This window comes from Falco punctatus, assembly GCF_963210335.1.
Source record: "Falco punctatus genome assembly, chromosome: 8".
NCBI classification, from domain to species: domain Eukaryota; kingdom Metazoa; phylum Chordata; class Aves; order Falconiformes; family Falconidae; genus Falco; species Falco punctatus.
Genome location: NC_137588.1, coordinates 7,903,112 through 7,916,476, shown reverse-complemented (window position 1 = coordinate 7,916,476; position 13,365 = coordinate 7,903,112). Strand labels below are relative to the sequence as shown.

Here is a 13,365-nt window from a genome sequence, read left to right as displayed (position 1 = left end):
CGGCAGCACTCCATAGCGATGACAAAACTTTCTACTTGCTAAAGGCCAAGAGATCTGGTTTTGTTTAGAGTACAAGGAAACGGTTTTACCACTTTTGTATGTGATTCCCTGGATACAACCAAGTGGTGAGCTAGTTTTGGGAAGCAAACATGACATCGCCTTTGGGACAAAAAAAAGAATACAAACTGTTTATGAAGTCGTGGCTTTCTAAACACAACTGACAAGTAGCTACAATCACCAAGGGACTGACATGCGAGCCCACAGGGATTCTGCGTTTTCTATAAAGCATGTTAAGTGTCAAAAAACTGCTTACAAAACCACAATTACGCACACAATACAATGCCAAAGCTTTCAGCAAGGCTGCTAAACTAAGGAAATCATCACTCAAGGCTTCATTATCAACTCCCAAGCTACTTATGCATAACAAAGACCTGTCATATTGGACCAGTCAAGCTTTCTATTTGGTACATTTATTTTGCCTCTCAATGAAGCAAAAAACAGATGGTTTGGGAAGAGAAAGCTCATTTTAATCTCCATCATCTCTCCTAACCCTGGAAAAGTGAGTTGAGGCAGTATAGTAATAAAGGTAGCGTAGGGGATCCGCTTTGCAGTACCGAGTGGCATTCCCACGGCAAACCCCGAGACCTCTCTGCAAACACAGGAGACCTCCCAAGGCAGCCCCGAGTCAGCAGCGATGCTCAGGGTAAGGGCAGGACTTACAAGGGGAGCAGAGATCCAGCTTGCTCTTTGATTGCTGCCAACCCAGGGAATCTAGGCAGCCCTGAGAATTAAGGTCAGATCAAGGCTCCAGAATTCAACTGTGGATTCACTTCTCTCACTGCAGTTCCTAATGGGATAACTTCACTGTGTTTAGCTTCTGTTTACGTCCTCAGACAGAACTGCCCCACGGTAATTATAAGGCTGCTTCTGTTTTCAAGTGTACAGAACCATCTCAATGCTCCTGTCTGGATTAGACCAGCTCAACTCAACAGGGCTGAAGTTCAGGCCGCCACCACAGAGCACTACGCAAAACACAGCAACAGTCTCTTCCTTGGCTCACTCACCGTGAAGAGGTTGGATCGGCGCTTGGACTGTTTACGGACAGGAGTTGGTGTGTTGGCAGTGGGAGGAACATCAATCCGTAGCTCCTTCTGGCTGGTACTTGGAGTTGATGGGACAGAGGAGGAATAATCACTTAAACTCCCTCCTCCATTACTGGTCTGCAAGGATTAAAGTTAGTTTTAAACAGTGATACACTGCTTTCAAGAAATTACAATCCACAGCTGTATCTTACTTAGTCCTGATACTCAAGAACAGCAGCCTAGGCTCAGGAACACAGCGGGACTGCCCTACTGCCACTTTTCCACACATTTCTATTCCAAGCCCTTAAATATTTTCTCCGCCATTATTTTTTGAAAACTTATGGTAGTTCTGTTGATACCCTATTTTCACATTTCATTCTACACAACATAGTCTTAACTGGATAGAAACAGTTTTGTCTGTTTTACTAGCGTACAAGTAAGCGAAACACTGGGAAAAGTGTGCCAATTCTGGCTTTGTAGTTCAAAAACTGCTAAGTCAAATTCTGCCTCAAATCTAAGAAAAAATACCTAGCGCCACAGAACTGCGTAGCTGGACTTAATCCTAGTCTGAAGACATCAGTTCACTGAGAGCTAATCAAGCAAATGCAAATAATTCAGTATTGTGAAATGGCTGCTGCTGTGAGATAGCTCCCAACATATTTGCTGAAGCCACTGGTACAGAGACACAAAGCTTTCAAGGGAGACATTCCAATTTATTCAGTGTAGCCCAAACTTAAGGTTACATCATAGTCTCAAAAGAAATAAAGCACTTAGGCTCTAAAATAATTAATGAATTGAGGTAACAAGTTACTAATAGCAGGAAAGTGAGGAAACCAGACAGAATGGAAAGGACCAAAAGGTGATTAAGAACAAAGGCTTGATTTTGTTTGGTTTTTTTAATTATTATTCTTGCATATAACATAAAGGAATACTAAAAAAAAAAAAAAAGAAAATCATTGCAAAGGATGTGAAAGTAGTCTGGAAAGGCCAAAGGACTAATATTTTTCCTGTCAGATACAAATATACCCTTTCAGGATATACTGTCTGTGCTGATGGGGGACCGGGGCAGGGCAAAGGTGGAAAATTCTGCACGCTGTTGACATAAAGCTCACCAGAAAAGCAGCAGTGGGTGAAGGGTCTGGGCAACAACTCACACATAACTTATGAGGGGGGAAATAAAAGCTCTGTGATACACACAAAAGGGTGAAAGAGCGTCTTTAAAGCAGCCCAGTTTCCTAAAAGAAGTGAGGAAAGAAGGTAAGAAGGTGTTTCCAGGATGCCTGAGGAGAAGGATTCTCCCATGACACTTAACCCGTTACTTGGTCTCATCTTAATTGCTGTAGGTGGGAATTCCCCAGGTAAGGGTTGCTCCAAAGGAAAAGCAGGCACTCCATTGCCTGCTCTTCAGCGTTGCACCTGCACTAGTGACGGCACTTACACATGCCCAAAGCTGCCGTACAGCGGAGGCGCCAGCAGCGCGATGGGACTTCTCACGCTCCAGGGAGGTCAGCGTACGGACCAGGATGTTAACTTGCAAGCAGTCAAGATGAAACCTCTGAAGGAGAACCAAGTAGGAGACAATTCTTTATATCATCCGGCTGAAGTCTCTTTTAACGATTTTAAATCCTCTTCTGATTCTTCCAGCTTTTCCTAATTGTGTCATGTCGTCCCACCCACCCCCCCCCCCCCCTTTTTTTTTTTTAATTCAAGAAGCAAAGGATAAAAAGGAAGAGGCATGAGACAAGCAGCTTATGTTTGGGCTAAAGGGCCAATCAATGCAGATAGAAAATCCAAGCTGAAAATCACTGTTTCTCTGTAAGTAACAACATGTTCCTCAGCTCATTCCTGTGTGACAAAATAGGACTGACAACACCGCTAATGAGCTTTTTGATGGAGAAAGTCCTCCTCTTGCCCTCTTTAAATATATAAGCATATATAAAGGACATGAAATTTCATTTTCCCTTCATTGTGACTGCACTGGCAGTCAGGAAGCCAGAGGGAAGGGTACTGAAAGTAGCAGAGGATCTTCAGAAATTTTTTTCTAATATTCAATTACCCAGAGGAAGCAGCAAGCAAAATTTGGAGATGGCCCATGCATGTAAAACAAAGATGATGAAAGAATGAGAGCTGAAATAGTAATTCTTAGTGTCCTAACACAGAATGGTAAAACCAGAGAGATGAGCAGGACAATCTGGGAAGAAGTGATCTTAATTTGCCCTACATTTGCTTTCTCTTTCTCTATGGCATCATGCGGAGACACCAAGTAGCACAGCAAACATACAGGAGTAAACAGCCTGCACGAAGGCACACTGAGCCTGTGGAAGTCAGAGATCACCTCTCCAAAGCGGCACAGGAAAGACTCTTCCCTGAGAAACAGTCACGAATAAACACGTACCTAGGATGCTCAAAGTGATCGCCAAAACTTTGCTGAAGTTCAAACAGCCAAAGACTTTGAAAATGAGTACTCAAACTGTTGGACGTGTCAGAGATGAGGAGGGTAGTATGAAAGTCTTAATATGTGGCTGACAAAAGGAGGTTTAGGGGGGAACATCTGGAACCTCAAAAACTGTACAATCAGCATTAGGGAAAGAGACCAAAGATGTTGGTGCCAAGGAATGGCTTTCAGACTTGAGTGGTGAAACCCTACTGTCCACTCTGCCATGTCTGAACCAAACCGGGGCAGGGAAAACGAAGGAAAAGGAAACCTAAGGAAGCAACCATTAACAGGAAAGGGCACTGAACACATTTAAGATTAAAACTATGCAGCTGCAAGGCTCACCTGAGAAGAAAGGTGACAATAAGCAATGAAGATGGTGGAGAAAAGAAAGATCACAACAGGGTTATGCTTCAAAACACTTAGAAGAAGCTTCCTCTACAGAAAGGAGAGGAAAAAGGCAAGAAGGAAAAATTCTGATGTTGTAAGCTGATAACAGGATTTGAACGGCAAACTGTTGAAAATGAAAGGATACAGCTATGTTTCTGTTTGCAGTTTGATCACCTTGATAACTATGCACCACCACCCTTTTTTTTAAAAAAAAAACAACTAAAATTAACAGATTTCTACCTTAAGTGCCTATTTTCCTGGCAGACCTCACAAAGGATTCCCTAAAATTTTAAACCTTTTGCCATCTTGTAGCATCATTTTGTACTTTTTGCAATGAGGCAGAGTTTTCCTGGATTTTTTAAGTGATTTATTTTCCAGGAGTGAGTAACTCCTACAGGAACACACACACATGTTGGACATTCTAGTCCCCAGAGACAAATATTCCTACACAGGCAGCTTCTGTAAGTCCTGCAGGCAATTCTTCTCTTCGCACATACTAACCCCACTAGGTTTCCAACTTTGTAAATAAAATTGAGCTGGTTTCGAAATAAGCCATATCATATCCACTGGCTGGAAAAAAACCCACCGCCCTACCTATTTCAATGAAAGACTTAGAAGTGGAAAACTTTAAGGTTTCCACAAAATAAAAGCGTAGCTACCAATACTGAACAAGCTCCAACTCCTACAAAGGCTGCTAATAATTAGCAAACATATAAAACTATACGGCTGTTCTGAAACACCTCGATACAGAGAATGGGTTTGACGAGAAAGAGCTCAGACGTGACTTCCAAAGTTGTAGCCTGCACAGACAGACACAATGAAAAATGCAACCAGACAAGCACGTGGAAACCATATTCTCGGTAACATCTGAACCTACGCACTGAAGGAAACAAAAAGTGGCGAGTGGTCTCTGTCAGGTTGTTTGCACCAAAGCAGAAGTCTAGGGACCTTGCCTATATTTTTTTTTACATTAAGATCGTAGAGAGCAGTTCCCTGCCATCGGTATGCAAGCGCTTAATAACAAGTTCACTAGCGCAAAGTACGGGATTTAGGACATGTGGCAATAACTATAATTCACAAACTTTATGTTTGTCCCAAGTGATAAAAATCAAGTCAGTGAACCCGAAGAATAATCTTCCTCACAGCGCATGTAGCCCAACATGTGTCCAATATAAACCCATTTGCTGACTGTAGACAAACCGGTCAAATCTGTGGCACTCATACCCAACGAAATAAGCACTCTAACACCCATTGGGACGTTGCACAGGATAACACTACCTTTTCAAACAAGTCTTCCCACTAAGCTGCTCTCGAGACTTGGATACACCCGAGAGAGATGTCAATATAAAGGGCCACTGCTCTAACAGTCATGGCAAGAGGGACAGAGTCAATCAGACGACTCTAGGTAGGGAAACTGAGTCTCAGCAGAACTGTTTACTCAGATACGTCCCTACTCTGTGTTCTCGGGTGATTGGTCTCCCCCCTCATTAAGGCAGCACGCCCATCCTCAAATGTGCTCGGCTTCTGGATATTAACAGTACAACCCTGGTTTTCCTTCCTGCTAGGAAGGTACACCGCCTGATGGTGGTGAATGAGCTTCAGAACACTGTTACAGAAAACCCTGAAAGTCTGTCATGTTGGGGATACGTTATTTCTAGAACACACCCTGTGTGACTAGTTAACACTCCATTCACAGAAATGTATACCTTCATACAGCCTTCTGGCTTTGTTGCCACACAGACTGATGCTGTAAAAAAACTCCAAGTCCTGGCAGCAAGCACAGGTTTAGCAGAATATTGTCACTACGCTGTTACCAGATAAGACCAACCGAGATGAAGCTATCAACCTGGCGTAAGTTGACCAAACAATGCAGCTACCTCAAAGGCAGCCAGTGCCAACGAGAGCGTTAAAGCCTGTCAAGAGCTGTATACAGCATCCGCAGTTCTGTGCGGAAACAGGACTGAATCAAGTCAAATCCCACTCTTTCAAAGCTCGTACACATTTCAGATTTCCTCAGTAAACAAACCAGGGAGTAATTCTTGGCACGACAGTGACCTGTGTTAAAAAAAGTTTGGACTTACCCTTGTATTTGCAAGGGGTGTGTTCCTGACTGGCCACTTACACAGAGGTGGCAAAATATTCACCTTGTATCTTATATAAATTATCTGGTATTGCCGAATGATTCATAAAGCTTACATAGTATAAATATCAGGCCAAACGAGTAAATGAGAGCATAGGAAGAATAAAGCTGAAATTTTTCTTCTTGACAAGTAAGCCAACACAAACAGAATCAAAGTTTTTCCTGTTCTCTGGATATACCAGGACACTCTCCAGAAAAAAAACACACCTCGAACCACTGCTTGAGGAAAAAACAAAGGCAGCAGGTCCCAATTCTAAAACAGGCAAGAGACTGCCAGAGCTTCAGGGAGTCTGGGAACAGCTGGAATAAAGCAAGTCTTGATCAAAAGCACAGATTACATACCCTACAACAGAAAGCATTTGGTCTCTGCACCTTCTGTGCTTGGGGAAAGCATGGAAAAACATATTTCTGTAGAAACACCGAAGCCTCACAGAAAACTCTTTAGTCGGGACACATTCTTCTTTGCCCACTTGTGTACGATTTTTCTCTTGCAAGTCACATTATCTCAGTCTTTCATCTGAAAACACTATAGGCAGGAGTCCAATTTATTCAAGGGATTTTGGTGATATACAGTCACACATCCAAAGACAGATCAAGGAAGAAACTGTTCAGTCATCGCCTCAGCAAAAGCCAGAAATCTTTGAGTACGCTGCTGTAGAATACAAATTTGACAGCAGATATCAGACCTAAGCCCCCAAAAACAACTCTGGAGATTTCAGTAAGTCTAGCAAGACCAAAACTGTCCTGTAGTAACTGTATTATTTCCCCCTATTTAGCAATTTAACTTCAGCCTTTGGGACGTGTTAAAACTTGTCCCATCTCAGGAGCTTTTGCCTTTTTTCGCTGTAACAGCAAGGCAGAGGAAAGAGCAGATCTGTCCTATCAGACAGACCGAAGAGCCCCAAGAATGTGAAGACAACTTCTAAAGACAAACTAAGCTCAAAAAAGTCATCTCAATGAAATCAGTAATAACATTTAATGAACTAAATGTGACAACAGGCTTCAATAATACAGTGGCAGCAACTGCATTACAAACTGGAAAATCTAAGAGAAGATCAAGTCTGAGTCTGAAGTTTCAGAGACCTTAAAAAGGAAAAGTTTAACAACAGGCATAACAAACACTAACACAGGAACGTAACCGCTGTCCTGTGAAGATAAAGAAAGGAAGAAAAAGTACACCAGCAGATGCACTGAGTCAACACTTGAGTCCTGGAGAACGCACTTCCATATACATGTGCACTGCCTGTGAAACGATGCATGTGAACGAAGGGGGATACACACATGTACATAAAAAGCTTGTCTTAAATAAATATTAGAGCTTCCTTAAAAATAGCCCTGTAAATACAAAAGGATTATGATAGATGTTGCAATGGTATCAAATATTGTTTCCACTTTCTCTGTTTTGAACAAAATTTTGTTTTTGAACAAAAATATTGTTTTCATTTTGCAATGACATGAAAAAGCAGAAGGAAAAGCTAGCTGAGCAATGTAGTTCTTTATTCAAGCGCCCAAAATACAACAACAGAATATTTCATCCCAAATGACCCCCACTACAAATAAGATAATTGTACCCTATACTGTTTAGTGCTTATCTATAATCAGGTCTCGTCTACAATAAAATAATGGATGATTAAGCTGACTGCACTTTGCTTTTAATAGTTCAATTTACATATTTAGACAATCATGTTGCAGTAAAAACTTTATGGAGGCATAGGGCAAGCATAAATAATGCATGTTTACAGATTTGCAGCAGGTAGCAGGGACAAAGCTCGTGAGCTAGCCATACCTGAGCTGCAGTTTAGTAAAATGTACGTTAAGCTCCATACCTTTCTTGGGTATAATGCAAATCTCCTAGGATAATGACACTGCTGACCAGTAAACACATTTCTTGGCACTGAAGTCCACACTGTATAATGATTTTGCAGGTGACTTTACATGGTAGCACTCACTACTCGGGTAGTATTTTTAAATGCAGAGCGTGGAAGGTGTGGAGTCTAAGGTCCTGCTCTGTCACAGCAGAACACACGCAGTACAGGCAGGCATGGAAACACGGTGCCATTTCAGTCCCCTCTCACAGCAGAACATAAGCAGCTCAATTCCAGGGAAGATGCCAAGTGTGAAAAGAAATGCATACTACAGATTTCGAGGAATTACAGTAACTTGAAAATATTTTTTCATTTTTTACCTTCAAAACTGTAGCCCCTCAGTAAGCTCACACTGCTGGGGACTCCTAGCTGGAATCTCTACATCATCACTTGGTCTGAAGAAGGGCCCAAAGCCCTTCACACAAACAGCAACTACAGGTGTCGTGCCATGGGATTTTCAGATGTTTTTACAGCAGTGTAAACTTAAAAACAGGCACAGCTCCAGGTGACTGCTCAACAGGTTATCCAGTACAGGGCTGCTTCCCATGGATTTCTGATGCATCTTGAGCTCAGATGGGATGCACTGGGGACCAGAGGTGGGACTCACCTGAGCAGCCTCATGGTTTTTGGAACAAGATGGTCACCGCTTTCAGGGTCTGGGTAGAGAAAAGAGCCCTTTGGAACTGCTGGATGTTGGCACTGCTCTTGTAGGTTAATCTCTTAAAAACATACTCCTGGTATGTCAGGTGTAAAGGACAAGCAACTCCTTCAGTACAGGAATGAGTTCAGGGGGAAGGAATGCCTATGTGGTTTTGTGATGTAAGGGGAACTCATCCTATACTGAAATAAGATTTAGCATGGTCTACAAGCATATCATGCCTAGAAAGACTGGCAAGGGGCGGGGGTGTGAGAGGACTGAAAGGTGGGATAGAGATGGGGAGGACACTAGATAGAGAAGTCTGTATCACCTGGTATGCATCTCTTGTTGATGGCCAAAGTAAAAAGACCTTTCCCAAGATGCCCTGTGGCTGGTAAGAGGCCTTCAGTACACTAAACAACACTTCTTGCTCTCAAAACAGCTCAGTCTACCCCTTGTAGCGCTCAGAAAAAAACAAAAGGTGAGCTGTTGACTGAAATACTTCTCAATGCATCAGACAGATTAATTGTTTCCTAGCAGAATATAAGCAGTATTATACCATCCTTCTTGTTGACAGAGTATACAATAGCTCTGTCCATCACGAATCATGAATGATACCCTCGGATTTTAATAATAAAATTCTTTGCATGCATTCTGGGCTGCCCTGAAAGCCAACGTATGTATGTGAAGCACTTGCACCCAGGATTATTGACTCTGGCTATCAAAGGTTTCCACCCTCACCTTCACTGACATACATGCATTGTAAACAAGAAGTCAGAGAAGCAAAAAGCAATAGCACCTACTGCAAACGCAAGTGGGTTCTGTCATTGGAACAGGCAGCATCTCATGCTGTGTAACAGGCCTCTAGAAATACAGGAAGTGCGTAAGTATAGATCTATCTGAGAGCATTTTCTGGAAGATGTGACCCGGGCGATCACCACCTCGGACTGCTGGACGTGAGTATCGATATGCATCCAAACACACCAACAAGTCTTCCACCACTCGAAAACTGAAACTACTGGGTAGAGAAGCCCTTGTTGGTATTAAGCCTTAGAATTTCCCCCAAGACATGCTAAAGACTAGACTGGGTAAAGTGACACTTATTTCTTCTTTTCTCTCAAGCCTAAGCTCTTGACTGCAATGTCATCCGGACAGTTTGCAGGAGTTAAGATCGCCAGAGTGATCCAACCAGAGAAGGAACAATATCTGACTTTATCTGAAGTGATCCGTGTAACCACTGCTTCTGAAGGCCTTCACTCCCGTGGAGAATGCAAGTGGCAGGGCACTGTAATGATAACATTTCTGATTCATGGAGGAAATCTTCAGTGAAACATCATTACGTCAAAAGAGATGTTCTAAAGGGCAAGACACCAGCCAGTCTTCCAGCCAAGATCAGAGATGGTAAATCTTCCCCCAGATCATCTTAAACCTGGAATTGCAGTTGCAAAGTTCTTTTAAGTCTAGGATAAGGATTCAGCTTCCTTTCCTTAAACAAGGTCATACTGCCTTTAAGTGTAGCACAAAGGGGTTGAGACATGAAACAGATTTATGGCCTATACTTTTAGACATGACATCAGTCTCGGAAGACAAACTTCTTTGACTGGTGTTGCAGTTGCCCCTTTAGATAATTATGCCAGCTGGTAAAGGCAGTAAAGAACATTATTTCATTTTTATTGAAACAGATTGTAAGGATCCTTATCACAAAAGCTACTTTGTCTTGATTTTCCCAAACAGTCTTTATCACTGGCAAGAACTTTGCTGCATAGGTGAAGTACTTGTCTAGAATTTGCTGTTTGCTGTTGGCTTCCAAATGAGACTTGGGTAGGAAACCAGTGAGAGCCTAGATATTTCATGTTCTTCATCAAACCTGATTCATTAACAAGAGTGACTGCAACTGCTCTAAGACAATGCAGAGCATTGAGATGCAGGTGGCTAAGACTGGGTTGTACAAAGCATCATCTATCCTCCTTAGAAAGTCTTGGAAAACCATAATAATAAACTAGGACATTCTCGGATCCAAGAGTAAGGTCAGTACTGGAAACAGTGCCACGTGTTGCCCGCATTTCTGTGACAGCGTGTTTCCTCTTTCACCACTGAATAGGGTGGGTCTCAGCTAGTCCCTGCAGGCAGCATAATTCTTCTCGGTCTAGAAGTACGAACAGACACAAGTACCCAGAGAAAATTGTTTGGAAGAAAAGCATTTCACACAGAGGGTTAGTTCAAGCACTTGAGCAGTGGACTGGTCAGAAAGAGAGCGGCTGAGGGAACAGTCCATGTCACATACAACAAGAAAGGGGAGAACCTCTTCCATATGAGGAACTTGTACTTCACCAGAAGGTACCAGGGTTCTTCAAAAGAGCCATGTACCCTAACACCTGCTTTAGAAAGGGGGGTCTGAACGTGAGTATTTTCTTTTGGCATAATCAGCAGAAGTGAGAGTCACAGTCTGAGGTTGGTATTTGGGTTCAGCTCAGGGCAGAACATCTCAGAGCAAAGAATTCCAAGACCAAACCAGCATATGCATCTTTAAAGGTAACCCAATGGCAGAAGTTTCCACTAAGTGGCTGGTCTCCTGTGCCCAAGACCACCGATAAACCAGAGACCTTACCCTGTGGAATAAACCTCAAGAGTGTTTTCAGAACACAGTAACACCTCAAATTAAAAACAAAGTGGGAAAAAAGGGGACAAAAAAAATGTAAGACAACAAAAGCTTTTCCCCAAAGATAGAAAACTTCTTCACTCTACTGCTTTTTGCCAGAAAGCAGACACTCTCAGTGTGGCAGAAAGGTCCATAGATAAAACAAAACCTCACATGGGTGGCTCAGGACTGCAACATCACTTTAGAAGACATTATTGGCATATTATTGACTGGAACACATGCCAGGAGACCTGGTGGATACCTAACATTTCAGACTGCTATAGGACACGGGGCCACAGCTCTGGCCACAGACTGTAAGGGTCAAAATGATGGTGGCCCTATACATCCATCTGCCGAGAGCGAGAGCAGCGCGGGAACACAATCTGCCTGGCTGCAAAGGTCTTGGGTCTGAATGACAGGGCTTACGTACATCCTAACTGAGAACGTCCACAGAGACAGTCACTTTGAGGAAGGGGACATATAGGAGAGTGTATTACCATATGTGGGTAAAAACTGTGAAAGTTAGAAAATTTTGGTATTAACCGTATGTTTCCAAAAAGATCCTCAAGGCCACCACTTTCCTGCCATACATTAAAGGTAGCGTTTTGTTGTGGTTTTACACATAGTATCTACAAGCCAATAGCAACGTATGTATCGCTATGTCATTAAAGGGGAATCATTTCAACTGAGCATAACTGAGACAGGCAATTACAGCTGTGCACAGTGCTCACAAATGTAAAATTCCAGCACGCTAACCACTGAGATACACCAGCTATTATCGCTCAGCACACAACTGAATGAGAACAATAAGCAAAAACATAGTGAGGTAATTTTAAAACACAGTACAGCAAATCCTGCGATCGTAACAATGGGCCTACTCAGAACAGCAGGTTGCTGGGCATAAATCAGGACCATCAAAGATGGCTTTAAAGCCAAACTATTTTACTGCAGCAGCTTCTTGAAACAAAGTCAAGCCAATTAAAAAAAAAAAAATTGCTTCAAGCTACAGATCACCAATACCTTTCAAAAAAAAAAAAAAAAAAAAAAAAAAGACAACCACAAAGCAACTACGTATCAAGCAGTAAAAAAAGCACTGGCATTAAATACATTAGATGAAAAGCAAGCTATCAGCTCATTTTTCAAACAAGCATTCATCATAGTCTGTACCTGGCTGATATGTACGGCAGAAACCTGGGCAGAACACACAGAGGAGTGGCTTGGAGAGTTTGGTAGGGATTTGCAGGGTCCAATTGAGAGCTGCTGCTTCTTCCTAGTTGCAACGATCTTCTGAGCAACTAAAGAAAAACAAAACATACAGGTGGGTAAGCTACAGCACATACTGGAAAACATGGCATGTCAAAAATACATAGAATGCGTAATACACAAGACACGGTGTTCCGTTGCCAAAGCCTGCTCCAAAAATTCATTGTAACACATCCGATTCAGATGACAGATGGTGTTTTTCCACAACATGCTCCATGTGAGAGACTGACTCTGTTCTGCACACGGATGAAATTGCCCCAGTACTCTCGCTCTACCAGGTGAGCTCCAGAGAACCAGCAACGTTCAATCCGAAGGGGAAAAGGTAGGTGTACAAGTTACAGAAAGCAATACCAGGAATGCTCTAAGTCCACTAGGTGCTTCTAACACCACACTAGCAAAGCTTATGGTAATACACATTTTCCATTCTTCTTTGGGATGTTCTTCTTGCAGACAGAAGATAAGTATAAGCAACACTTGACTACCAACCTAGTTCAAGCGCATCTCAGTGCTGTTTACTGATACAGCCCTGGAAGGTGTCCTACATCACAGAATGCCGGTTCACTAGGAAAGCTATCACTCACTCCCAGTCCAAGCAGGTTTGGTTTACAAGGTGGTGTGCACTCTCTGCTGCTGAGGAATTAGGTGGACTTTTCTTAATTACCAGAAGCTGCATTAGGACAATCAGTTTTGGCAATCACAAATTTAAAGTATTTGAAACAAACAAAGTAATGAAACTGATAAAGGGTCCCCGACACAGAGTACCTGGATTTGTGTTGCCACACATCACCGTCCGTTCAAATTCATTACGGAAAGAAGCTGTATCACGACTTCTAGTTTTAACTTTTACTACTTAGCAGCACTAGTACAGCCAGAAAAATGCTGAATTTATTTTGCAATTTACTAAGGAATCTTCTTC

The 13,365-nt window shown here is 42.4% G+C and overlaps 1 protein-coding gene across 10 annotated transcripts in view; it reads right to left on the bottom strand.

Annotated features, from left to right (window-relative positions):
* The window catches only part of AGAP1 (ArfGAP with GTPase domain, ankyrin repeat and PH domain 1), a 393,739-nt gene that overhangs the window by 182,938 nt on the left and 197,436 nt on the right, over nt 1–13,365 (bottom strand). For 9 of the 10 annotated variants that reach the window (XM_080399845.1, XM_080399846.1, XM_080399847.1 and 6 more), the window contains 2 exons: nt 12,354–12,481; nt 1,065–1,220 (listed from right to left, as the gene is read on the bottom strand). In XM_080399845.1, coding sequence (XP_080255971.1) covers nt 1,065–1,220; nt 12,354–12,481 — 284 coding nt within the window. The remainder of the gene's footprint in view (nt 1–1,064; nt 1,221–12,353; nt 12,482–13,365) is intronic. The other variant, XM_080399843.1, reaches the window with a different exon arrangement.